Source organism: Oryx dammah, unplaced genomic scaffold (genome assembly GCF_014754425.2).
Source record: "Oryx dammah isolate SB20612 unplaced genomic scaffold, SCBI_Odam_1.1 HiC_scaffold_3, whole genome shotgun sequence".
Taxonomy (NCBI): Eukaryota; Metazoa; Chordata; class Mammalia; order Artiodactyla; family Bovidae; genus Oryx; species Oryx dammah.
The window spans coordinates 115041862-115065704 of NW_024070187.1; the positions used below are offsets into that span (position 1 = coordinate 115041862).

Consider the following 23843-nt stretch of genomic DNA (forward strand, 5'->3'; position numbering starts at 1 on the left):
TTCAGAATCCAGGAAGTGGTGCCTGCGGAGCCTGCAGCGAGGAGGTTGGCAGCTCAGCGAGATGACCTGCGTTGCTCCTGCAGGCGCTGCCGTGCAGGCCCCGGTCCCTCTCTGCACCTTGTCCCGCTCGGACTTTGTAGCCGCGGAAGGTTTCCTTCCAGACTGCCCTGTGCATGTTGCCCCTCCAGCCCCCACCTTCTGTTCATCTCAGCCCCGGCAGAGCTTTGTGCTTGCTGACTGTCCCCCGACCCAACCCTCAGAGGCCGGACAGCAGTTACCAAAGGACCCCTCCTCCCCTTGCCGCCGGAAGGACTGCTCCCTGGTGGGGCTTAACTCTGCCCTCTGCCTGAGTCGTCCCCACCCTGGTGAGCAGCCGCCTGCTGTGTCCTCAGAGCTGGCAGTGACCCTCCCTTGCTGCTGATGTACTGCATCCGGGCAGAAGGGTCTTTCAAAGCCTGAGAAGTCACAGTGCTGCCCTGCCTTCGGCTCTCCACAGCACTCAGAGTGAGACCCCGGCTCTCTAGTGTGTCCACCGCCCACGCCCGGGGGGCCTGGGCCCAGTCCTTCCTTCTCCCCCTCATGCCACACTCCCAGCACCACAGAGCACACTTCCCACAAGCTCCCTCCTCAGGCTGGAGGCTCCCTGTGGGTTTTGCTCAGCTGGCTTCTGACTGTCAGCTTAAGTACTGCTTCCAGAAAGACCTCCTTGTCACAGATGACTGTGAGGCTGCCGGTTGCAACCTCTTCCTTCACCTTGGTTTGCTTTCTGCTTATACCTTGCCATGCTGGTGGAAATGTAAACAGATGCAGCTACAGTGGAGAACCCTATGAAGGTTCCTTGAAAACCTAAAAATAGAACTACCATTCACCGCAGCAACCCCACCCCTGGGCACACACCTGGGAAAAGCGTAATCGGAAAAGACACACGCACTGTGGTATCCACTGTGACACTATTCACAGTAGCCGAGACATGGAGGTGCCCTAACTGTCCATCCACAGAGGGATGGGGAAAGGCGGTGTGGCCCGTGGGCACAGTGGGGTATCACCCAACCATAAAAATGAGCAAGCGGGGACTTCCTTGCTGGCCCTTGTGGTTAAGACTCCTGGCTTCCACTGCAGGGGGTATGGGTTTGATCCCTGGTTGAGATACTAAGATCCCACATGCCACGTGGAGCAGCCAAAGAATAAAAATATGCAGAAGTCATTAAAAAAATTTTTTTAGGAAAAGAATGCATGAAATATTGCCATTTGGAGCACCATAGATGGACCTAGAGATTACCATACCGAGTGATGGCAGTCAGACAGAAGAAGACAAACGCCATATCACTCATGTGCGGAACCTACTGCTTTAAAAATGGTACAGATTAACTTAGTTATAAAATAGAAACAGAGTCACAGACACTGCAAACACACTTATGGTTACCAAAGGGGAAAAGGTGGCAAGTGAGGAATAGTCAGGACTGGGGTGGATACATATATACCTCTGTACATAACATGGCATCCGGTCCCATCACTTCATGGCAAACAGATGGGGAAACAATGGGAACAGTGAGAGACTTTATCTTGGGGTCTCCAAAATCCCTGCAGATGGTGACTGCAGCTGTGAAATTAGAAGACGCTTGCTCCTTGGAAGAAAAGCTTATTAAAACGCAGAGACGTTACTTTACCAACAAAGGTCCGTCTAGTCAAAGCTATGGTTTTTCCAGTAGTCATGTGCAGATATGAGAGTTGGACCATAAAGAAAGCTGAGCACCAAAGAACTGAAACTTCTGAACTGTGGTGTTGAAAAAGATCCTTGAGAGTCCCTTGGACTGCAAAGAGATCCAGCCAGTCCATCCTAAAGGAAATCAGTCCTAAATTTTCATTGGAAGGACTGATGCTGATGCTGAAGCTCCAATACTTTGGCCTCCTGATGAGAAGAACTGACTCATTGGAAAGATCCTGATGGTGGGAAAGATTGAAGGCAGGAGGAGGGATGAGATGGTTGGATGGCATCACTGACTCAATGGACATGAGTGTGAGCAGGCTCTTGGAGTTGGTGATGGACAGGGAGCCTGGTGTGCTGCAGTCCACGGGGTCGCGAAGAGTCGGACACGACTGGGCTACTAAACTGAACTGATATATAACACTGGGGAAGGAGATGGCAGCCCACTCCAGGATTCTTGCCTGGAGAATTCCACGGACAGAGGAGCCTGGTTGCCTGCAGTCTGTGGGGTCACAGACAGTCGAACACGACTGCGTGACTAACACGTATATATAACATAGACGACCGACCAGGAACTCCCGCCCATAGCACAGGGCACTGTACTCAGAATCCTGTGACAACCTATATGAGAGAAGAGCCTAAAAAGGAGGGAGTAAATGTGTGTGAATAACCAAATCACTTTGCTATACCCCTGACTCTGATGCAACACTGTGAGTCAACTATATGCCAATAAAATTCTTAGAAAAGAAAACAAGCTTGCCTGGTTACTTGTTTGCTGCTCCAGTAGGATGTGGGGTGCACAGGTCAGAGACTTCACCGGCCTTGTTTGCTGCGCCCCCAGAGCCAGATGGCCTAGCACTAGCCCTTATTGGGGCTGTTTGTTCACAGAGTGTGGCCAGGGCAGGGAGCAGGACCACCATGCTGAAGAGTCTGGGTGGGCTTCCGCACCTCATGGCAGCGCGCCCTCGAGCTCCAGTAGTGGTGGGACCGGAGAGAGCCATACCTGTCCCCTCGGGCTGCACCCAAGCTGGGGGTCTCGGCCTGGTTTATTCTGTGTCCGGGCACCCTCTCTCCTGTGTTGCTCCTCCACTCTTCCTGACAGCCAGCAGCAGAGCAGGAAATGTGGTTCTCCCCTGTGTCGAGGTGCTTTCCTGTGGATGGGATTAAGACAGTGCCCTGCAGTTTTCTTCACAAAGACATAGTCAACATGAACCATATTCTGTTAGCCTTGCTGGCAAATAGATGGGGAAAAAGTGGAAACAGTGGCAGAATTCACTTTTCTTGGTCTCCAAAATCACTGTGGATGGTGACTACAGCCAAGAAACTAAAAGATGGTTGCTCCTTGGAAGAAAAGCTATGACCAACCTAGATAACATATTAAAAAGCAGACACATCACTTTGCCAACAAAGATCTGTCTAGTCAAAGCTATAGTTTTTCCAGTGGTCATGTACAGATGTGAGAGTTGGACCATAAAGAAGGTTGAGCACCAAAGAATTGATACTTTTCAGTTGCGGTGCTGGAGAAGACTCTTGAGAGTCCCTTGGGCAGCAAGGAGATCAAACAGTCAATCCTAAAGGAAATCAATCCTGAATATTCATTGGAAGGACTGAGACTGAAGCTCCAATACTTTGGCTATCCGATGTGAAGAGCAAAGTCAGTAGGAAAAGACCCTGATGGTGGGAAAGATTGAGGGCAAGAGAAGGGAACCACAGAGGACGAGATGTTGGATGGCATCACCAACTCAGTGGAAGTGAGTTTGAGCAAACTTTGGGAGATGGTGATGGACAGGGAGGCCTGGCGTGCTGCAGTCCATGGGGTCACGAAGAGTCGGACATGACTCAACAGCCGAAAAGTGACGCGAAAGTCACTCAGTGTCTCCAACTCTCTGCGACCCCATGGACTATACACTCTTGGGATTCTCCAGGCCAGAACACTGGAGTGGGAAGCCTTTCCCTTCTCCACAGGATCTTCCCAACCCAGGGATTGAACCCAGGTCTCCCACATTGCCAGCGGCTTCTTTACCAACCGAGTCACAAGGGAAGCCCAGGAACACTGGAGTGGGAAGCCTTTCCCTTCTCCACAGGATCTTCCCAACCCAGGAATCGAACGGGGGTCTCCTGCATTGCAGGCAGATTCTTTGCCCACTGAGCTATCAGGGAAGCAACAACTGAACAACTTACTTAACTGGGGAAGTCATACTATTCTGTACATTTAAAAAGATGAACCTTCTCTAGGTAACACGTGCCCATGATTCCCAATTGAAAACTGACTCCTCTACTTCCCTTCTCCCTTCCTGTCCCCCATGCCTGCCCCATCCCCCATGCCTGCCCCATCCCCCAGCATTCAAAGGGATGTAGACCAGTGGTGAGACAGACAGCCTAGATCAGCAAGAAGGGGTGCAACTGTGAGCTTAGGTGTGGTTTTATCAGACCTTGTTTTTAGTTTCAGGTTCACAAGCGAGCTGAGCAGAAGGTACTGGAAGTCTCGTATACCCCTGCCCCTCCGTAACACACACAGTCCCCCTGCCACCAGCGTGCCCCACCCGGGGTACGTTTGTGGCAGAGGATGAGCCCGTCATGACACGGCATCGTCCCCAGAGTGTAGTCGGCACTGGCGTGACTCGGTGTCACGCGGCTCAGAGACGTACGGCGACAGGTGTCCACCGCTGCAGCATCGCGCAGAGTGGTTTTACTGCCCTAAACGTCCTCTGTTCCCCCTGTTCACCCTCCCCTCCACCCCGGCAACCACTGTTTCCATAGTTTTGTCTTTTCCAGAGTATCATATAGGAGTTAGTTATTATGTGGCCTTTTCAGATTTGATTCTTTCAGCTAGCGATATGCGCTTAAGGTTCTTTCATGTCTTTTCAGAGCTCATTTCTTTTGAACACAGAGTCCTATTCCATCTATTCACCTACTGAGGGATGTCTTAGTTGCTTCCAAGTTTTGGCAATTATGAATGAAGTTGTTCAGCACTCATGTGCAGGTTTTCCTGTGGACATAAGTTTCCGTCTCATTTGAGTAAATAATTTCTGGATGGTTTTGTGAGAAACCACCAAACCATCTTCCAAGGTGGCTGCACCGTTTGCATTCCCCCCAGCAGTGACGAGAGTTCCTGCTGCCCCACATCCTCGCCAGCACGTGGTGGTATCCGTGTCCTGGATTTTGAGCAAGACCACCCTTGGGACTTCCGTGGCCATCCAGTGATTAAGACGCTACGCTTCCACTTCAGGGCACGCAGGTTCAATCCCTGGTTAGGCAGCTAAGTTCTCACAAGCCACGTGCCCAACAAGAAACAAGTACGGATTAAAGGTAGAAAGAGTGCTCTTGTAGCTGGTTGGAGAATGGAGGAAGCCCACTCACAGGCCTTGGCCGTGGTGTGGGCTCTGCTGGCTCAGTGCCCAGGTGCCGGTGGTGAGGCTGGAGCAGGGCAGACACGCCCAGAGCATTGTGAGAACAGAAGGGTGCTTCTGTACGTGTGAGCTGACGTGAGTGTGAATGTGGAGTAATTCCTGGTTATCTTAGTTCTGCACCTGAGCAGGTAGAGATGGCCGCTACCCAGGAAGAGCCAAGAGAGAAGCGGTTTACTGGGCAGGGGCAAGGGGTGTCAAGCGCTCAGTCTTGGTTGGGAAGTCAAATGTGGGCACAGATGTTGACACAGAGCAGCTGGGTCTGTGACGAGACGGCTCGTGCTGGAGGTGCTCACTTGGACGTTGTCGCCCTGGGGGTCAGCCCTCCACGCTGGCAGGAGCTTTTGAGAACCCCTCGTGCCTAGACCCTCGACGGAGCCACAGAGTCAGAGGCTGGGGGTGTGCGGCCCAGTCCTGACAGGCTTTTGAAGCTCCCCCTCTGAGTCCACGGCAGCCCGCACCGATAACCACCGGACTGAACGCCGAGAAACTGCCATGTAGGGGTCAGAGAGAAGAGGCGCCAAGCAGAGGCTGCGGAGTAGCCAGAGATGGAGAAGAACGTGGTGCCTGGAGCCAACAGAGGGAGCGTGTGATAAAGCACTCGCAGTGACCGAGGCCGTCACTCTGCCTCTGACAGTCACCCGGCGCGGCAGGGCTTCATCCAGAGATCAAACACTCCATTCTCCTCAAGTGTGCTCAGACAGCTCGACTGGAGATATGCAGGGAGCCTGCGGTCAGAGTTCTTTTGTGAGTAAAGTATCAGGATAAAGAGAGCGAGCTGATCTTAAGCAGTTTCCGTGGCTGAGTGTTTTCATGCGCTTTGATCCCCCGAGTGGGGGTGCTCGGAGGCAGGACTCCTCCCGGCAGAGCCTGCTCAGGGGACTCAGGGGTGGCCCTCCTGTTGCATCCCTGTGGCCGGCCCAGGCTGTGTGTGGTCAGTTGTCTGCAAACAGAGAGCAACGCAGTTCTGGGGCTCACACCAGCGCATCACAGCTGTGTTGTCAGTTCTCCCCCAAAGGGACTTGCAGATTCACAATGATCCTGATTCCCTAGCAGGACTTTTTGGTACAAACTGGCGAACCAAAACCCAAATTTATATGGAGATGCCAAAAGCTAGAAGAGCCAAGATAATCTTAAAAGCACTACTGAGGGCCTTAGTCTGTTGGCTGTCAAGATCCATCATAAAGCAATTGGAGAGCGAAAGTGGCTCAGCTGCGTCCAACTCCTTGCAACCCCACAGACTAGAGTCCATGGGATTCTCCAGGCCAGAATGCTGGAGTGGGTTGCCATGCCCTCCTCCAGGGGATCTTCCTGACCCAAGGATCAAACCCAGGCCTCCTGCGTTGCAGGCAGATTCTCTACCACTGAGCCACCAGGGAAGCCCCTCATACAGGGACCAACCTTAACACCGGATTCATTGAACAAAGTGAGCCCCACACAAAGAACACTTATCCTATTCCACAGATAGGAAGTTCAGACAGCGGCAGAGACTGGTCTTGCTGGAGGAGGTTACCTCTGGGGGAGGGACAGGGACCTGTGTGGGAACCCGGAACGTTCCCTCTGGCAGTAGCCAGGCATGTTCCCTTTGTGATAATTTAACAAACCTTGTTCATGGGATCTTGTACTTTCTGTATGTTGTACTTCAACTTTCAAAAATTAAATTGAAAACGCATAGTCACATCCCAGCATTGCCTCCCCAGCTGGGTGCCCAGGTAGCTGTGTCTCAGATGTTGGGTGTTCCGAAACTGTGGCGTCACACAACTGTAGGCGTTTTCCTTTTACTCCTCGGCATGGTATTTACATACCCTGGGTTTCGATTTCAGGGATTCAGATCTCAAAAGGAATCTTCCTTCCAAGCTCGTGTGAAGTGCCTTTCGCTCCCATGTATACAGTAATGACTGTTAGGGGATTAAGACTATGACACTTGATTAACTGGGTTTATTACAAGACTTCATTTTGGAAAGTGTGCTCAAGATAGACCATGTATTATCAGGACTTTCTCCATCTGAAAATGAGTGTTAAACTGTAAAATTAAGTGAAGGAATTCTGTTGGTGATATTTATTCTTATTTTTTAGTTAAATGCTCTGCAAGACCTTCATCCATTACCCAAAATAATTTTGGAATACAGGCAGGTAAGTTAGATTTATTTTTTCTGTAAGTATGTTGGTAACAAAGGGGGCCCGCGTGACACCCAGAATCATCATGGAGGTGGCCCTGACCGCATCCTGAAGGGACGGTTTGTTCAGGCTGACCTCGCGCAAGCCCGGCTTCCTCTGCACGGAGGCAACGTTCCTCGCGCCCCGGCGTGGCACCGTGTGAGTTAGAGGCCTCCCCGGGCTCTCTGGCTGCTGAGCACACCCCCTTTTCTAGCCGCTCACAGCCCTCTGATTTCTCCATCGCGCATCTGGCGTCTGTGCGCTCACGGCGGTTGCTGCCACTCTCAGCGTGGTGGTTTGCTGCTGTCCCTGTGAGGGCTGGGCAGCCGGAGGGGTGGGTGAACTAAGAGGCGCCGCGGCGACCCTGGGTGACGCTCCCGGGTGGCGTTCCCGTTCTCTCTGCAGCTTTCCTGTAAAAAGCATCATTAGAAGGAGCAGGGTGACATCTTTCTCTGTTGGTTGTCGTTGTTTGATCCTGGGCACCACACAAGGCCATTTCAGGGCCTCCTGGGGTTACCTGAGGGGACAGGCAATGAGCCACACCCAGCACGCTGAGAAGCCCGGCTTTGATGCTTGTTCCTCATTTAAGCACTTAAACAGAGAAAGTGACCGTTTTTGTTTTACGATCTAGGTTCACAAGCTCAAGTCCACTTTTGTAGATGGATTGCTAGCCTGCATGAAAAAGGTAACAAAGCTTAAAATATATATATATATATATAGTGACTGGGAATATGAGTCACTTAGACATGAGTGCAGATACAAGTAGAATTTCTGTAAATAGTCTAAGATTCTTGAACCTATGACCCACAATTTTATTATTATTCCGCTCTACAGCGTAAGTTGACATTTCACCTTAAAATCTCATATTCATGTGGAAGCTCTGCCGCCGACCACATGCTCTTCTGCCTGTTGCCGCGTGTCCTTTCCACAGTCCCTCGAGGGGGGTGTTGTTTCGGTTCACACATGAGAAGGCTGCGGTCCGAGGTGCTGTGGCTTGCGTGAGGCTAATGGCAAGGGACAGCCCCCGCCCGTCAGGGGAGGGCAGCCCCTCCTCAAGTCCACGCTGAGCCCTGCACGGCACGTCAGCCCACGTGTCCTCCTGGAGCCTCTGCACCAGTCGGGGAGAATCTCGGTCACCCTGACCACGTGTGGGAGTCCTGTAACCCTGAGGACCCTCGGGTTGGGAGTTCAGGGCCGTTGGCTTGGGTCTCCAGGGCAGTGTTCTGAGAGCTGTGTGCTGTAGGCAGAGACTGGGGGGCCAGCGTGTGGGTGCCTCCATGCGGCATCATCAGAACCTAAACCGATTCTTCCCCACTGATCAAGGGCGCTGTATCCTCCACATGGAACCAGACGGGCACCGTGAGCGGAAGGCTGTCAGCGAAGCGCCCGGTGAGTCAGCACTGGGGAAGCACTGTCTCTGTGAGGGAGGTTTCGCCTGGATGTGCAGCTGCCGGTGCACTTTTTGTTTCTGAAAGGAGAAAGAAAAGAAAGTGAAGTCGCTCAGTCGAGTCCGACTCCTTGGGACCCCATGGACTGTAGCCTACCAGGCTCCTCTGTCCATGAGATTGGTTGCCGTTTCCTTCTCCAGGAGATCTTCCCGACCCAGGGGTTGAACCCAGGTCTCCCGCACTGCAGGCAGACGCTTTGCCGTTGGAGCCACCAGGGGAGATTCTGAAAGGAGACCTCATCCTGTTAGACCGTGCGGTTTTCTGCGTGTTAATCCAGCTGTCACTTAGCACGTGCTTAGTTTGGGGGGACTCGGTGGGGGATCGGACTCGTAACCCTTGGCCCTGTGGTCCCAAGCTGGTCTGCCTTACTCTCTCCACCTGCTTGCCCGCCTTGGTTCATCCAGGCTCTGGTTGTACTGGCTTGGGGGTGGGAGAGCACCCACACACCTTGCTGGAAGCGTAGTCTCCTAACTGGCAGCTTTAACGAAACAAAAACCTTGCTTGCACAAGGAAGCTTTCAAAACACTGTCTTCTGTGGATTTCATTCCCAGCACCTCTTGGGGCTGAGGCCTCTGTTTCTTCAGAGGGAGAGGGGGATACAGCTGAGAATAAAGAAGTCTGTGTTTGGCTCTGGCTTTGGCTCTGGAACTTGTGAAAGTGCTCAGCGGAAACAAGAAAGTGTCAGGAACTACTGTCAGAAAGTGTTGGGTTTTTTTTTCCCCCTTTCAGAAGCTTCCCTTTAAATATCAAGACTCAGGAGTGTATTTTTCAGAGTTTATAATGTAAGGTATGCAAGTATGCTATACGGACAGGTCTATTTCACAGGGAGGCATGGGAACTCCTCACGGCCTTGGAGGAAGTGCTGAGAGGGAGGCAAGCACCTCCTCCAAAAGGGCCTGGCTGGGCCCTCTGGGGGAGAAACGCAGAGAATCCCAGGGACGGGGGAGCCTAGTAGGCTGCTGTCTATGGGGTCACACAGAGTCGGACACGACTGAAGCGACTTAGAAGGGGGTAGGCTGACACAAGCTGCAAGCCATGAGGGAAGGCAGTGTTTCCAGGAGCTCCAGGCTAAGACTGGGCATCAGCCTTGGGCAGGAACCCGAAGTGGCTCTCCCGCCACGACTCCGTAGGCCCTGAGGGCTGGAGTGAGGGCTGGGAAGTCCATGGTCCCTGGGTCCCGGGTCCCCTGCTGTGGAAATGCAGGGCTACCATATCTGTCTGGTCTGAACAGGTCACGGCGGGGGCTGCAAAGTGGACAGTCCAAGGCCAAGTCCAGGACCTGAGTTTCAGCAGATCAGCAATGTCAGGCAGAGCCAAGGCCAGAACCAGGTCGGCAGGGAAGGGGCCATTGGACGCTGGCCGTGGTGTGACAACTGGCTTCATCAGCTGAAGCAGTGAGGGCAGGTAGCCCGAGGCTACTGACGTAGGCCCCACCTCTTCCTGACACTGTGGGTTTGTAGGCTCCTCCTCGCAGATGCTACCTGGAGTGGGAGGGGCATGACTGAGAAAAGTCAAGGAGAAAGGCTGGGCTTGGAGGACTGTCCGTCCTCTGCTGGGGGGGTGCTTCTCCCCACGTCTAGACTGGTGATGAAAACACCGCTCGTCCACGTATTCATTCAACTTCAGTTGCAAGTGGCAGCAAATCAGACTAAATTGACCTCAAAAATCCCAGCATACCTGACTTAAGTTCAAGGAAGGGCCGGCTTCAGGCAAGGTTTGATCTAGCACTCAATGTCATATGCGCAGTCCAGCTCCTGTCCCCTATCTCCCAGCCTCTTTTTCTCAGCATCTTAGCAGGTCTTAGGGATACCAGCTTAGTTTCTCTCCAGTGGAAATGAGCAGTGTCTCTCCATGCCCCTTCCATGAAAGGAGGAGGAGACACCTTTTGCAGCTGCCCTCAGCAAGCATCTCTTTGCATCTCTGTCTGGAATAGCCACTGGTCATCCTTGAGCTAGTCGCCGTGGCCAGAGGACAGGCTCTGCTGGCTGATGGAAAGTGGGGAGGGGGACCCTCGTGAAAATCAGAGTGCTGTTTTCTAAGGAAAAGGAAAAAGAGCTGCGAGGCCCAAAGCAAGTGGCAAGATTATGGTATTTTTCATGTTCTTAGCAGAAATAAGGGTCACAAATTTTAAATCTACTACATACGTTTAATTTAACCAACGTCTCTTTGAATGCACTAGAAAGGGATACTTATGAGTTATCTTTTTGCTTCTAGTAGTGGATGCTCTAGTCTGCCCTCCAGTGTGCCAGTTGCTCTTACGTTGTCGTTTGGTGAAGAGTCTCAGGAACTTGCCTTCAGGCTCAGGCTGTGCCCCAAGAAGAGTCCTGCTCTCCCTGTTCAGTGTGTAAGCCCCGTGCTCATCCGTGCCTACCGGATGGTACAGTGGCTCGTTTGGAATAGTCTGGTCTTGCTCTTTCCAGTGTTGGTGTGTGAGTTTTTCAGCTTTGCTTACGAATATCCCTCCCACGTGATAACATTTAAGTGAAAGTTGCTCAGTCTTGTCCAACTCTGCAACCCCATGGACTATACAGTCCTTGGACTTCTCCAGGCCAGAACACTGGAGTGGGTAGCCCTTGCCTTCTCCAGGGGATCTTCCCAACCCAGGGGTCGAACCCAGGTCTCCCGCATTGCAGGCGGACTCTTTCCCAGCTGAGCCACCAGGGAAGCCCAGGAACACTGGAGTGGGGAGTCTTTCCCTTCTCCAGGGGATCTTCCTGACTCAGGAATTGAACCGGGGTCTCCCGCATTGCAGGCGGATTCTTCACCAAGCTGAGCTACCAGGGAAGCCCTGATATCATTTAAATATCTATCAAAATATTTACTAGCAAGATTTTCATAAGTTAGATAATTATGGCTAAATCTGCACCATTACTTGAACTCAAATGAGATTTTTAAACCTCTGTATTTTGTTCTTTCAGTGACTTACTACTTTCCTTCTCTTATTTGGAATATAAAGGTCTATCGCTTCATGGTCCTTGGACGAGTCACAGCCCTTCCGCGCACCTGCCTTCATGGGGCCCTGGTGGGTGGAGGTGATTAGGGGCAGGTACCACCAAGCCGTGCACACTGCTGATTTTTGTTCTATTCAAACTCATCTTTCAAAGCATTGCTTGTGACCTGCAGCTGAACAGACCTTCAGAGGCAAAGAGCCGGCCGGGAGAGGAGCTTGTTCTTGGAGTCATGCTGCCCAACCCCTGTGGCCGCACTCGGCCAGGCCTCCCTCCTCTGCTTGGCAGAGGCTCAGGCTCTCCCTGGTGGCGAGCGCTTGGCCCGCTCCAGGCTGCCGGCACTGTCCCCCTGCTGGTGGGCCGGGTCTGTCCTTCCTCCCCGGGCAGCTCACACTCCTGTTCCCCTGGGGGCGGGGCGTGGGGGCGGGACTGATTCCTTCCCCAGCCCCCCGCCTCCTTGCTGCTCTCCCCAGCCCCGCGCCCCTCCCTCCTCTGGGCCCCCTGCACACGCCCCTTCCCCGCCAGTAGCTGCCCGCTCACATGCTCAGACTCTCACATCTCTCTTTGCTTAGCTCTCCTTCAGATCTCTCAAAAAACCCCACCAAGTCGCAGTCCCTGTCTCAGATCCCTGGTCCCTCAGGCAGGACTGCACAGCGAGCTGAGCACCAGCTCCCATAGGGTCCGCCTCCTGGTCTCCTCTCCTCTCCTCGCCTCCTCACCTCCCTCCATCCCCCAGCCTCCTGGGCCGCAGCCTGGGAGCCTCTCAGGTGCCAGCCCGATGCTCTTCAGGCCCACCTGCGGCCAAGGCTCTCAGGCTGAAGTCTGGACCCCTGCTCCTCCGCCCGCCTCCCTTCTTGCCTCTCCTGGCTCACTCCCAGAACCGCGGAGCTCGTGCCCAGCGGACCGAAACCGCTGCCCTCGTGGAGCCTGGGGGTGGAGGGCCCGAGACCGACAGCAGACACGCTCAGCTAGTCGCGGTGTGGGAGGTGATGGACCCTGGAGAACGCAGCGCAGGGGCGGGGCGGACCGAAAGCGCGGGAAAAGGCAGCACTGAGGCAGCGCTGATGGGGGAGGCGACAGCCGAAAGAAGCCCGCTCCTGGGGAGCTCGGTTCTTCATTTACCCCAACAGCCCCCAGCGGGCGTCCCACACAGCGCGCGGAAGACTGGGGAGCCGCTGCACTGGAGAGCAGGGCAGAGGACGCCGCGGCCCGCCCTGGATTTCCCGAGGGCGCTGCGGTCTCCGCGCCTGGGCTCCCATCGCCTCCGCGGCTGCCTGGAGCGTGGAACCAACCTGCGCGCCGATGCGCCAGCCGCAGTCCTGAGCAGCGCGGCTACCTTCTCCACAGGTCAAACCGGACCCTGTTTTTGGCATTTTTGCTAAAACAACTGCTGACATTCTGATAGATGCCCAAGGAGAGACTTCAGATGCCACCTCTGCACCTCGCCTGTCGCTGAACGTGGACTGAGGGCTGTTAGCATTGAGTTTTTCTAGATCAGTTCTCTTTTCTTACACGTGCCCGAGTCCACTGTGAAGACAAATGCAGGGCGAGTGCCTCCAAAGCAGTGGGCAGAGGCTGAGGAAGGGACTCACTGCGGAGCCCAGGCACTCCCTGCAGAGGATCTCGGTGACCTGGAGACTCTGGCGGGGTTTGCCACACAAAGGACTCGGAGGTGGTTTTCATTCATTTCAGTGTCCACATTAACAGCAGAAAATGTTACGCCCTATAGGAGAATGAAGTCCCACTTGCTTGCAGTTTCCATCGTTTGGGCACCTTTCCAGACAGTCCTCCTGATGTGCGGTCGGGTGTGTGTGCCCACCACGCTGCACCCAGGCTACAGTGTCCCCGAGGCTCATGGACCTGCCCACGGCCCCGTGGACCCCCGAGGCTCATGGACCTGCCCACGGCCCGGTGCACCGGGAGAGAGACATGGTCACAGACGGCGGGAACCAGGTTTCTTGTGTTGGAGTATGGAGGACGCTGGGGTGATCCACGTGGTGGTGGACAGAGCTGCAGGCAGCAGGGTGGACTCCCGTTTACCTCCAGGCGGACACAGGTGGCCACACGCAGACGCCTTTAAACACACACATCTCCTTGTTCTGTCAGCCTAGAGCGCCCAGAGCAGTGACACCCCGGCAGAGAGCACACCCAGCACCCAGATCTCATGCCCGTTGGATCATAGAAAAAGCAAGGGAGTTCCGGAAAAACATCTACTTCTGCTTCATTGACTACACTAAAGCCTTTGACTGTGTGGATCAAAACAAACTGGAAAATTCTTCAAGAAATGGGAATACCAGACCACCTTGCCTGTCTCCTGTGAAACCTGTATGCAGCTCAGGAAGCAACAGTTAGAACCAGACATGGAACAGCAGACTGGTTCCAAATTGGGAAAGGGGTGCTTCAAGGCTGTATATTGTCACCCTGTTTATTTAACTTCTATGCAGAGCACATCATGAAACATGCTGGACTGGATGAAGCACTAGCTAGAATCAAGATTGTGGGGAGAAATGTCAATAACCACAGATATGCAGATGATGTGAAAAAGGCTGAGCACCGAAGAATTGATGCATTTGAACTGTGGTGTTGGAGAAGACTCTTGAGAGTCCCTTGGACTTCAGGGAGATCCAAGCAGTCCATTCTAAAGGAGATCAGCCCTGGGATTTCTTTGGAAGGAATGATGCTAAAGCTGAAACTCCAGTACTTTGGCCACCTCATGCGAAGAGTTGACTCATTGGAAAAGACTCTGATGCTGGAAGGGATTGGGGGCAGGAGGAAACAGAGGTGAGATGGCTGGATGGCATCACGGACTCGATGGACGTAAGTCTGAGTGAACTCCGGGAGTTGGTGATGGACAGGGAGGCCTGGCGTGCTGCGATTCAAGGGGTCACAAAGAGTCAGACACGACTGAGCGACTGAACTGAACTGAATGGCAGAAAGTGAAGAGGAACTAAAGAGCCTCTTGATGAAAGTCAAAGAGGAGAGTGAAAAAGCTGGCTTAAAACTCAACATGCAAAAAACTAAGATTATGGCATCCAGTCCCATAATTTCATGGCCAATAGATGGGGAAACAGTGGAAACAGTGTCAGACTTTATTTTCTTGGGCTCCAAAATCACTGCAGATGGTGACTGCAGCCATGAAATTAAAAGACACTTACTCCTTGGAAGAAAAGCTATGACAAACCTAGACAGCACATTAAAAAGCAGAGACATCACTTTGCCAACAAAGGTCCATCTAGTCAAAGTTATGGTTTTTCCAGTGGTCATGTACAGATGTGAGAGTTGGACCATAAAGAAGACTGAGTGCCGAAGAATTGATGCTTTTGAGCTGTGGTGCTGGAGAAGACTCTTGAGAGTCCCTTGGACTGCAGGGAGATCCAACCAGGCCATTCTAAAGGAGATCAACCCTTAATATTCATTGGAAGGACTGATGCTGAAGCTGAAGCTGCAGTACTTTGGCCACCTGATGCGAAGAACTGATTCTTGGGAAAAGACCCTGATGCTGGGAAAGGTTGAAGGCACGAGGAGAAGAGGTGGCAGAAGATGAGATGGTGAGATAGCTTCACCAACTCAGTGGACATGAGTTTGAGCAAACTGCAGGAGATACTGGAGGACATGAACCTGGCGTGCTGCAGCCCATGGGGTCACAGAGAGCTGGACACGAGTGAGTGAACAAGTCCTGTTTACAGTTGCGTCAAAAAGAATAAAACACCTATGAGTAAGTTTAACAAAGGACGTCAATTTGCACATCCTGAGAGGCAGCCCCTCGCTGGCCGGGTTCCGCCTTTGGCTGCTGCAGAGCTCTCTCTTTGTCTGCACCAGCAGCGCCCACGCCGTGGCGGACCTCCACTCCCCTCCCCTGCCTCTGTCCTCTGTGCCGATGCCGTGGGGTCAGTGAACACTCTCCCCAGGGAGTCAACTTCTCAGGACACCACCCCTCTCACTTCATCTCTGGCTCTGCAGACGGAGGGCTGTGCTCAGAAACTCGATTTCAGAGAGAGCAGCCTAGAAAGGGGAAAATAAAACAGTACCTGTCCAGGGGAGAACGTAGCAAACACCGTTTCAGAGCAAGGCCGACGGCAGCAGCGATGGGTCACGCCGGCAGCAGGCACCCTTGGCCTGCTGGCAGGAGGAGGGCGCTTATCTTGGAGGCCTCCCTCCCCAAGCCCGCAGCCCTGGTCTAAACAGGAGAAAAACAGCAAGCAGGTCCCAGCTGAGGGAACCAGACGACTGGATGTGATGTGGGTCCTGGGTAGGGTCTTGGGGCAGAAAAAGGACTCCAGGTGAAAACTGGCGAAATCGGAATCAAGTATGGAATTAGTAATAATGTGTTGACGCTGGTTTCTTAATTGTGTCAAATGCCCTAGAAACCTAAGATGCTAGCAATATAGGCAACCCAGTGAGGGGCCTATACTATGTTCCTAACTTTTCAGTAAGACTGTTCTACAATAAAACGGTTACTTTTATTTTAAAAAATTACCTTGATAGAAGATTATATTTATAGAGTTTTTTATGTTCTCCATCAAAAGATTCTCCATCAAAAGATCTTTAACAGCCAATTTAATTTTAATAACTTATCTCTAGACATATTTAGGACACTTCATTAAGGCAGTTCTGATTGAAAGTAATTTACTTTTTCTTATTTGGTGATTGTACGTTCCCCTAGTCTCCAGTCAGCATTAACAACATTTTTATCTGGCTTGTTTTAAGATTAACTTAAGGGAACTAAGCCTTAAACTCTTCTTTCCCTGCAACTTGACAGTGAAAGACAGTGTTCAAGGTTGAGGTTCTCTGCCAGAGTCAGATGCCAGAGCCTCCCTTCTGCTCACCGTGGGCAGAGCGGCTTCCGTGTAGTAACAGAAAAGAAGACGCCATTTGAGATGAGTGAATTGCCTGGGAATTGAGCTCACGCCTGTCAGCCGTGGTGGGGGAAGAAAAAGCTATACCCTTCAAGCCCCTTCTTAGCCTGCATTCTATCATATGCTCAAAGGACAAAATATGCATTTTAACTTTCCTTAAAATGTTCAAACTATAGAGTGTTATATAGTGTGCTATAGTGTATAAAGTGTGCTATATAGGTTAGATTTTTAGTGAAGTCTCTGTTATTTTGGGGGGCTTCCAAATTGGTGCAGTGGTAAAGCTTCCGCCTACCAACGCAGGAAATGAGAGAGACCCAGATTCATCCCCCGGGTTGGGAATATCCCCTGGAGCAGGACATGGCAACCCGCTCCAGTATTCTTGCTGGAAAATTCTATGGACAGAGGAACCTAGCGTGCTGCAGTCCATGGGGTCACAAAGAGTCGGACACCACAGTGAGCACTCACTGTTATTTGATTATTTGTTATATTGTAAAACATAAAAAGTAGCGCTTAATTATTAAAAAGTTTCCTTTATCTTTATCTAAAGGTAATCACATTTCTGCTTTCTCAGGACAAATAAGCTTCTTTATCCCTCTTTCCGTTGGTAAAGCAACTTTCATTAAGCTGATGTTTTATGGGCCGGGGAAGGGAAATGATTGTAGGAGCCGAGTCCTTGCTTGCCGGGTGAACTTACACCAAGCTGTGCTCACCGAGAGCTTTTAGCCGAGCACGCTTAGGTACAGTCTGGTCTGATCCTAGTTTGACATGCTATTAGTTAGAGAACGTATTCTATTTTATACAACTATAGACCCTGACATTACTCAAAGTGAGTTAATTTTGCAGATGTTCTTCAGAGAACATCTACAGAGTCTCTTCCACATCTTCAAAGTCTCTTCCTAGAAAATTGAAGTGTTTTAATATGAAAGAGGGTTGGACTTTTGTTGAATGCTTGTGTCCTGTTGTGGTGAGGATGTGTTTTTGTCCTCTATCTACTAATCTGGTGTACTATATTAATTTTTTTTTTTTTTTGCATTTCTGAGATAAATCCCCGTTGGCTGTATACAAAACCCTTTTTGTGTGTTGCTAGTTTCAGCGTGCTAATATTGACTGAAGATCCTTGTGCCTGTTTACGGAGGATGTTGTATTTGGTATCTGGTTTTAGCATCAGGATAACACTTCATAGAATGGGTTGGCAGGCTCCTCACTCTGCCATTCTGGAAGTACCTTTCATTGCTAACTTTTTTTGAGAGTTCTTTTTTTTTTGGCTGTACTATGTGGCATGTGGAATCTAGTTCCCTGAACAGGGATTGAACCCATGACCCCTGCATGGGACAGCAGAGTCTTAGCCACTGAACCACCAGGGAAGTCTGAGAGTCTTTTATGTTTTGAATCCAACGTGATTTGCAAAACACAAAAGTAAGTTTGATGGAGTCCAGTTTTTCATTTTCTTTATAGACCATGCTGAAGGGGTATATCTAAGAATGCTTTGTCTAATGCAAGATTACAAAGATTTTCTCCTAAATTCTCCTCTAAAACTTGTAGAGTTTTGCATTTTACATTTATATTTATAATCCATAATTTATAGAATCAGCTTGTTGATAACTAAGAAAAATACTGCTAGTATTTTAATTAGGATTGTATTGAATTTATAGATCAGTTTGGGAGTCATTGGCATATTAACGGTGAATGTTCTGATCCATGAACATGGTATATCTTTCCATTTATTTAGGACTATTAATTTTCTTTTATCAGGATTCTGTAGTTTTCAACCTACAAGTTTATACCTAAATGTTTTGGGGGTGCTGTTATTAATATAAATGACATTGTTTATTTAATTTCAATGTCTGATTATTCATTGGCACTATGTAAAGATAGAATTGATTTTTGTATATTGACTCTACATCGATACTTTGGTCTACCCACCAAAATTGTGTTTCAGTATTAGTTGTATTAAGTATTGGTACACATATGCATAATACATTGGCATTAGTTATTATTTTAGTGTTTAATAAAATGTGACACATTTTAGGGGCTTCCCTGGTGGTCCAGTGGCAAAGACTCTGAGCTCCCAATGCAGGGAGCCCAGGTTCCATCCCTGGTCAGGGAACTAGATCCCAGACACTGTCCCTGAGAGTTCAAATGCCACAGCTAAGACCTGGGGCAGCCAAATAAATAAATACGTTTTTAGTTCTTCCAGTTTACTGCTACCAACCCATCTCTCTCCCCCTCCTCAGGCGTGCGTGTTCAGTCATATGACCCCGGGGACTGCAGCCCACCGGGCTCCTCTGTCCATGCACTTTTCCAGGAAAAATACTGGAGTGGGTTACCATTTCCTTCTCCAATAAAAATATGTATATTTTAAATGTAACACATTTTAAATACTGTTAAATGATTCAGATTAAGAGAAGATATTTCAGCTAAGGCAGTTTCCCCTTTATTATTCGCAGAATATCCAAGGTATCTCCAAGCACCCAATTCAGATAACTAAACCTCAAAATTTTAAAGGTAACACATTTCTTTTTACTTCACAAAACTCTTGAGCAACGTTTTTTTAAAAGCCTAGAAATGTTTGTAATTGTTTTTCTATCTAAGTAACTGCTTTTCTTTCCTAAAGTTCTCCTCTGTATTTGCGTGACCGGGATTTAAATATACACTGAAAAATAAAACCCAGCTAAAGTGGCACGGCCCCTCCCCTCTAGCGGTTTCTAAGTGAAAATGGATGATAAATTACCATAGGGGAGTGGCTCCCCTCCCACTGCCTCTCCCCCACCAGCTTCACAAGAGAGAAGAGACAGACAGACAATGGAGCTGGCTTTTATTAAGGTCTGAAAATTACTGGACCTGTTTGCAAAAGCGTAGTCACGCTCTTCTTTCTCTCGATCCACTGCACTGCCATGCGGGTGATGATATTTCTAAAAAAGAAAAGGTCAAGTCTGAGCAAAACCAGGTTCTGTGGCCCGTTCCCAGTAAACTCCTGCCCCCCTTGGCTTCGGGAACTGCTGCTTCCAGAAGGTCGAAGCCAAACAGTGAAGCACCATGAGCTTCAGTAATGTGCATGTCATTGTACGTGAACAGAGCTCCTGGAGGTGGGCAGCAACTTGGCCTCCGCCAGCCCTTTACCGCACATTCTGTGGGAGACCTTCCCCGAAGGAGGCCTCCTGTCGGTGAGGCGCAGAGGGTCAGTGTTTGACCTTTTCTTCACTAAGAATTCTAGACAGAACAGGAAATTTTAACAGCAGAAAATCTAGTTTGCTTTCAGCAGTCTTACGATGTTTTAAAATTGCATTAAGAAAAACCAGGAAAATACTCCTCTGACTTCCGAGTGATGTTAAAATAACTGTGTGTGAGGAGTAGCTATGAATCAGCTCACGATCAGCTCACCAAGTGCTCTTGAACTCCTAACGATTCAGGTGAAGAGGACGCACTCAGCATCTCCCCAAGGACAGCGTTTGTTTCATCCGAGGGCCACACCTTCCTGGCAGCAGGTACTCGCCGGCCACGGTAGACACACCATGTCACTGGGGCCCACGTCACGTGTTTCACATGTTCAGATGCTTAGAAACTGAATGATCCAAAGGTGCTCACAGAACTCATTCTTGAAGGTAAACCCCGAGGCAGATATTTCTATGGAGCCGAGGTTTCTCGTGCACAGTAGACGAGAGCAGCTCTGCCTCCTGGGCTTCACGTGACTGCAGCTAGAGCCCAGGCTCCCTGCCAGGCCCCCCACGTCCACCCCGGCCCTCTGTCCCGTCCCCCTGGCGCCCCTTCCCACGCGCCGCAGCCGTGCTGGTCCCTCTGCCCTCAGCCCCGCCGCCAGCCCCGCACGGAGCCTTCTCCCCGGCACGGTCCTGCTCCCTCCTCCAGCCTCCTTGCCTCTGCTACCTCCTCCCTTTCTCGACGACACGTCACAGCAGCAGACCCCCCTCACTCACTCTGGAGCCTCCTCCTCTTGATCTGTCTTTCCCGTCTCACTGCTCGCCTTCCCACACACCGAATAATTCACCCAAACCGTCTCCCTCTCCTCGAGCAGAAGCTCCCCACGGGGAGGGACCGTCATCTGTCTTGTTCGCTAGCATACCCCAGGCACACAGCCTGGCACAGAGAGAGCCCTTTCTGAACCTCTGATGTTCTGATGACTCCATCACTGAGTGCGGCCCCCTGGAGGCCTTGCCAGCCTTATGGAAGAGGTCTCATGGACTCTTAGCCCCAGGGACGGCAAACAGCCCAGACACCCAGGGGCCTGGCAGCTGGGAGGTGGGCGTGCCGACCTTGATTCCCCATGGGAGGGGAAAGTGAGGTCGCTTGGGCTGGGCGGCAACAATGAGGCGTATGTGGATGGGTTCTGAATTAACGCAGAGCTCTATCTGACAGACTTTTCGCAGATTGAATTGCGCATTCTTGCACACTTATCTGGGGACCCAGAACTTTTGAAGTTATTCCAGGAATCTGAGAGAGATGATGTATTTTCCACCCTGACTTCACAGTGGTAAGATATACGCGCTCATAACAGTATCAGATCCACAGGAATGCAGGCATGATTTTAAAAACCTGAGGTTGGTCCAAACCTGTTTTCAATAAGAAATTATGTTTTTCTCTAGTAGTTAATCTTTTTGAAAAGAGTAGATAGCTAGAATGCCAAGCGTCTCCTAAGTATGAAAGAGGTGGTTGTTCTTCAGCTCCAGAAGGGGCGTCGATTGCTGAGGAATGTACCAGAAATATCGAAAAATCAAAAGTGAAAGTCATGCGTGCCCTCCAGATGGGTGTCAGCCGGAGAAGACAGAGAGCCCAGGGCCTGCAGGCAGCCTGGTGGCGACCCCAGCGTTGGCCCCCTGCACCCTCAGCTGCTGTTTTGGGGAAAACAATCCTGCTCTCCACTCCCGTCCCTCCTCACTGCCGGCTCGTTCTTGCTTTCTCGTTTGCCTGCTTAGGCTTCTCTTCTTTCAGTCTGAAGCCTGGAACTCCTCCCATATAAGGCGATGAGCGCCTTTCTTGGGGATGCAGTTGTCCCGAGGTCCAGAGTCAGCAAGAGCAGGCTCAGACCCTGCCCGCCCCGCCCGCCCGCCCCCAGCTCAGCGGCTCTCAGAGGCCGAATCGGCCGTCGGCCCGGTGCCGCCAAGTCCCGGAGCTTGCTCCTCCCCGGGCTCCCAGGGAAAGGCCCTTTCCTTAGTGTGCCCTGTGTACTCTTGAAAGCTGTGATATAATTCACACACCACAAAAGTCACCCTTTTAAAGTACACAGTTGAGTGGGGAGCGGCACACTCACAAGGGTTGGTGGCCACCGTCACTGTCTAAGTCCAGGGCATCTCCCCTCCTTAAGGAGAAACCCCGCCCCCAGGAGTCAGTCCTCACCCTTCCTCCCCCATGGCGAGCATTCATCTGCGTTCTGTCTGTACACATTCGTCTGTTCTGGACAGTTCACGGAAATGGAATCATACAGAGTATGGCCTTTTGTAACTATCTTCTCTCATTGAACTTAATGTTTTCAAGGTTCATCCATGGCGAAGCACATATCAATACTGCATTCTTTTTTGTCGCTGAATAATATTCCTTTCTATGGAATGTATTCTGTGTATGTATATATATAAAATTATGGAAGAGAATGGAATTATGGAATTATAAAATTAGGGAATATATAAAATTATGGAATATAATTATATCTATATATTAATATATATTAGTATAAACAAGCAAATAAAATTCCATATTCCATTTATGTATCCCTTTATCAGTTGATGTATATTTGGGTTGTCTCCACCTTTTGACTGTTACGGATAATACTGCTATGAACATTCATGCACAGAACTTGAGATGGAAAGATGTTCTCACTTCTCTTGGATAGATAGCTAGGAGTAGAACTTCTGAGTCAGATGGTGATTCTGTGTTTACCTTTTTAAAATTGTGGCAAAATAACAAAATTTATCATCTCAAACATTTTTAAATGTGCAATTCATATCACAGCAGTAGCAACTATATTTAATTTTTTGAGGAATTATTGAACTAGTTTCCAAAATAGCTGCACCATTTTATACCCCACAAACAGTGCACAGGTCTCCAGTTTACCCACCTTCTTGCCAGCACCGTTTATCTCTGTCTTTTTGACTCTAGCCATCCCCGTGGGTGTGAAGTGGTGTCTTTGCGGTTTGGTTTGCACGTCCTTGATGCCTGCCGCTGTTGAGGATCTTGTCTTATTCTCTGTCGTTGTCTCTTTCCCTCTCCTACACCTTTACACAAATCCACCTGGGTATTTTGCTCACCCCAGCTTTCTCTGTGCTTCTTCCCAGAAGACGCACTTTCTTCCATTTCAGCTTCTCTGCAGTAAGGATATAAGACCACATAGAATTTTCAAGGCATGGAATAGATTTAGTAATACCCCTGCCCGCTCTCCAGAGGTGTGCAAAGTCTGAGAAGAGAGTTTCTACCTAGGCGGGAAGCGTGTTTTGCTTGCCTGGTTCACGTTTGCGCTTCACTGCCATCTGAGTGTGTTGGTGGAATGGTGCCCTGGAGTTCTCCGTACAGTGTGTGAGGGAGTCTGTCTGTGATTCTATGGGAGTGCTTGTGCATAGATCACCAAGGGTGTTTTTTGTGCAGCGAGCCAAGAGCGACTCTGGCTGTTGCTGACCAAGCGTTAGAGAAACACATTCTTGTCAAAGTGTCAGGCGAAGGGTGCAGCTGAAGCAGAGCAGGAGGAGAGTGCACAGCGCCTGACATGCCATCAGAGAGGAGGAGAGGCCTCAGAGGAGCAGCCGGAGCCTCCGCCACAGAAGCCCGAGGAAGACGAGGACGGAGGAAGGAGGCGGTGGAGACAAGGGCAGCGGCCCATGAAACTGAGAGACAGAAAACAACAGCGAAAAGCAGTGGGAAAGGTTGATTCTTCAAAGAAAATAAAACCATCAGACTCTAGCAAGACTGACAAAAGCAAGAATAGAGAAGACACAAAGCATCAAAATCAGGATGGATTCAGTACAGGATGTTAGCACATTATTACTAAGCAGATTCTGAGACATCAAGAAGACAGTAAGGAAACACTATAAACAACTTTATGCTCAAAAATTCAGAACAAATGGATCGATTTCTTGAAAACCACAAACTATCAAAACCCAACTCTGATGAAATGGATAACATGAATACTCCTTGAACTTTTCATTTAAAATCTCCTGGTAAGGAAATCTGCAGGGCCAAACGTCTTCCATGGAATATTTTACCAAATGTTGAAAGAATTAACACCAGTTTCATATGACCCCTTTCAGAAAGTACAAGAGGAGCACTTCCCAGTCATACTTGAGAAGCTAGTATTATCCCAATACCAAAACCAGACAAAGAGT

The 23843-nt window shown here is 50.3% G+C and overlaps 1 protein-coding gene across 2 annotated transcripts in view; it reads left to right on the forward strand.

Annotated features, from left to right (window-relative positions):
* Nucleotides 1-21345, forward strand: part of LOC120861827 (DNA polymerase nu-like) — a 33158-nt gene extending 11813 nt beyond the window's left edge. Inside the window, exons 5-10 of one of the 2 annotated variants that reach the window (XM_040237685.1) lie at nucleotides 7189-7245; nucleotides 7901-7954; nucleotides 8593-8658; nucleotides 18969-19026; nucleotides 19932-20006; nucleotides 20893-21345. In XM_040237685.1, the coding sequence (XP_040093619.1) occupies nucleotides 7189-7245; nucleotides 7901-7954; nucleotides 8593-8658; nucleotides 18969-19026; nucleotides 19932-20006; nucleotides 20893-21011 (429 nt within the window). In that variant the 3' untranslated portion in view covers nucleotides 21012-21345. Of the gene's footprint in view, nucleotides 1-7188; nucleotides 7246-7900; nucleotides 7955-8592; nucleotides 8659-10931; nucleotides 11135-18968; nucleotides 19027-19931; nucleotides 20007-20892 lie in introns of those variants that run through there. The other variant, XM_040237686.1, reaches the window with a different exon arrangement.
* The last annotated feature ends 2498 nt before the right edge of the window (nucleotides 21346-23843 follow it).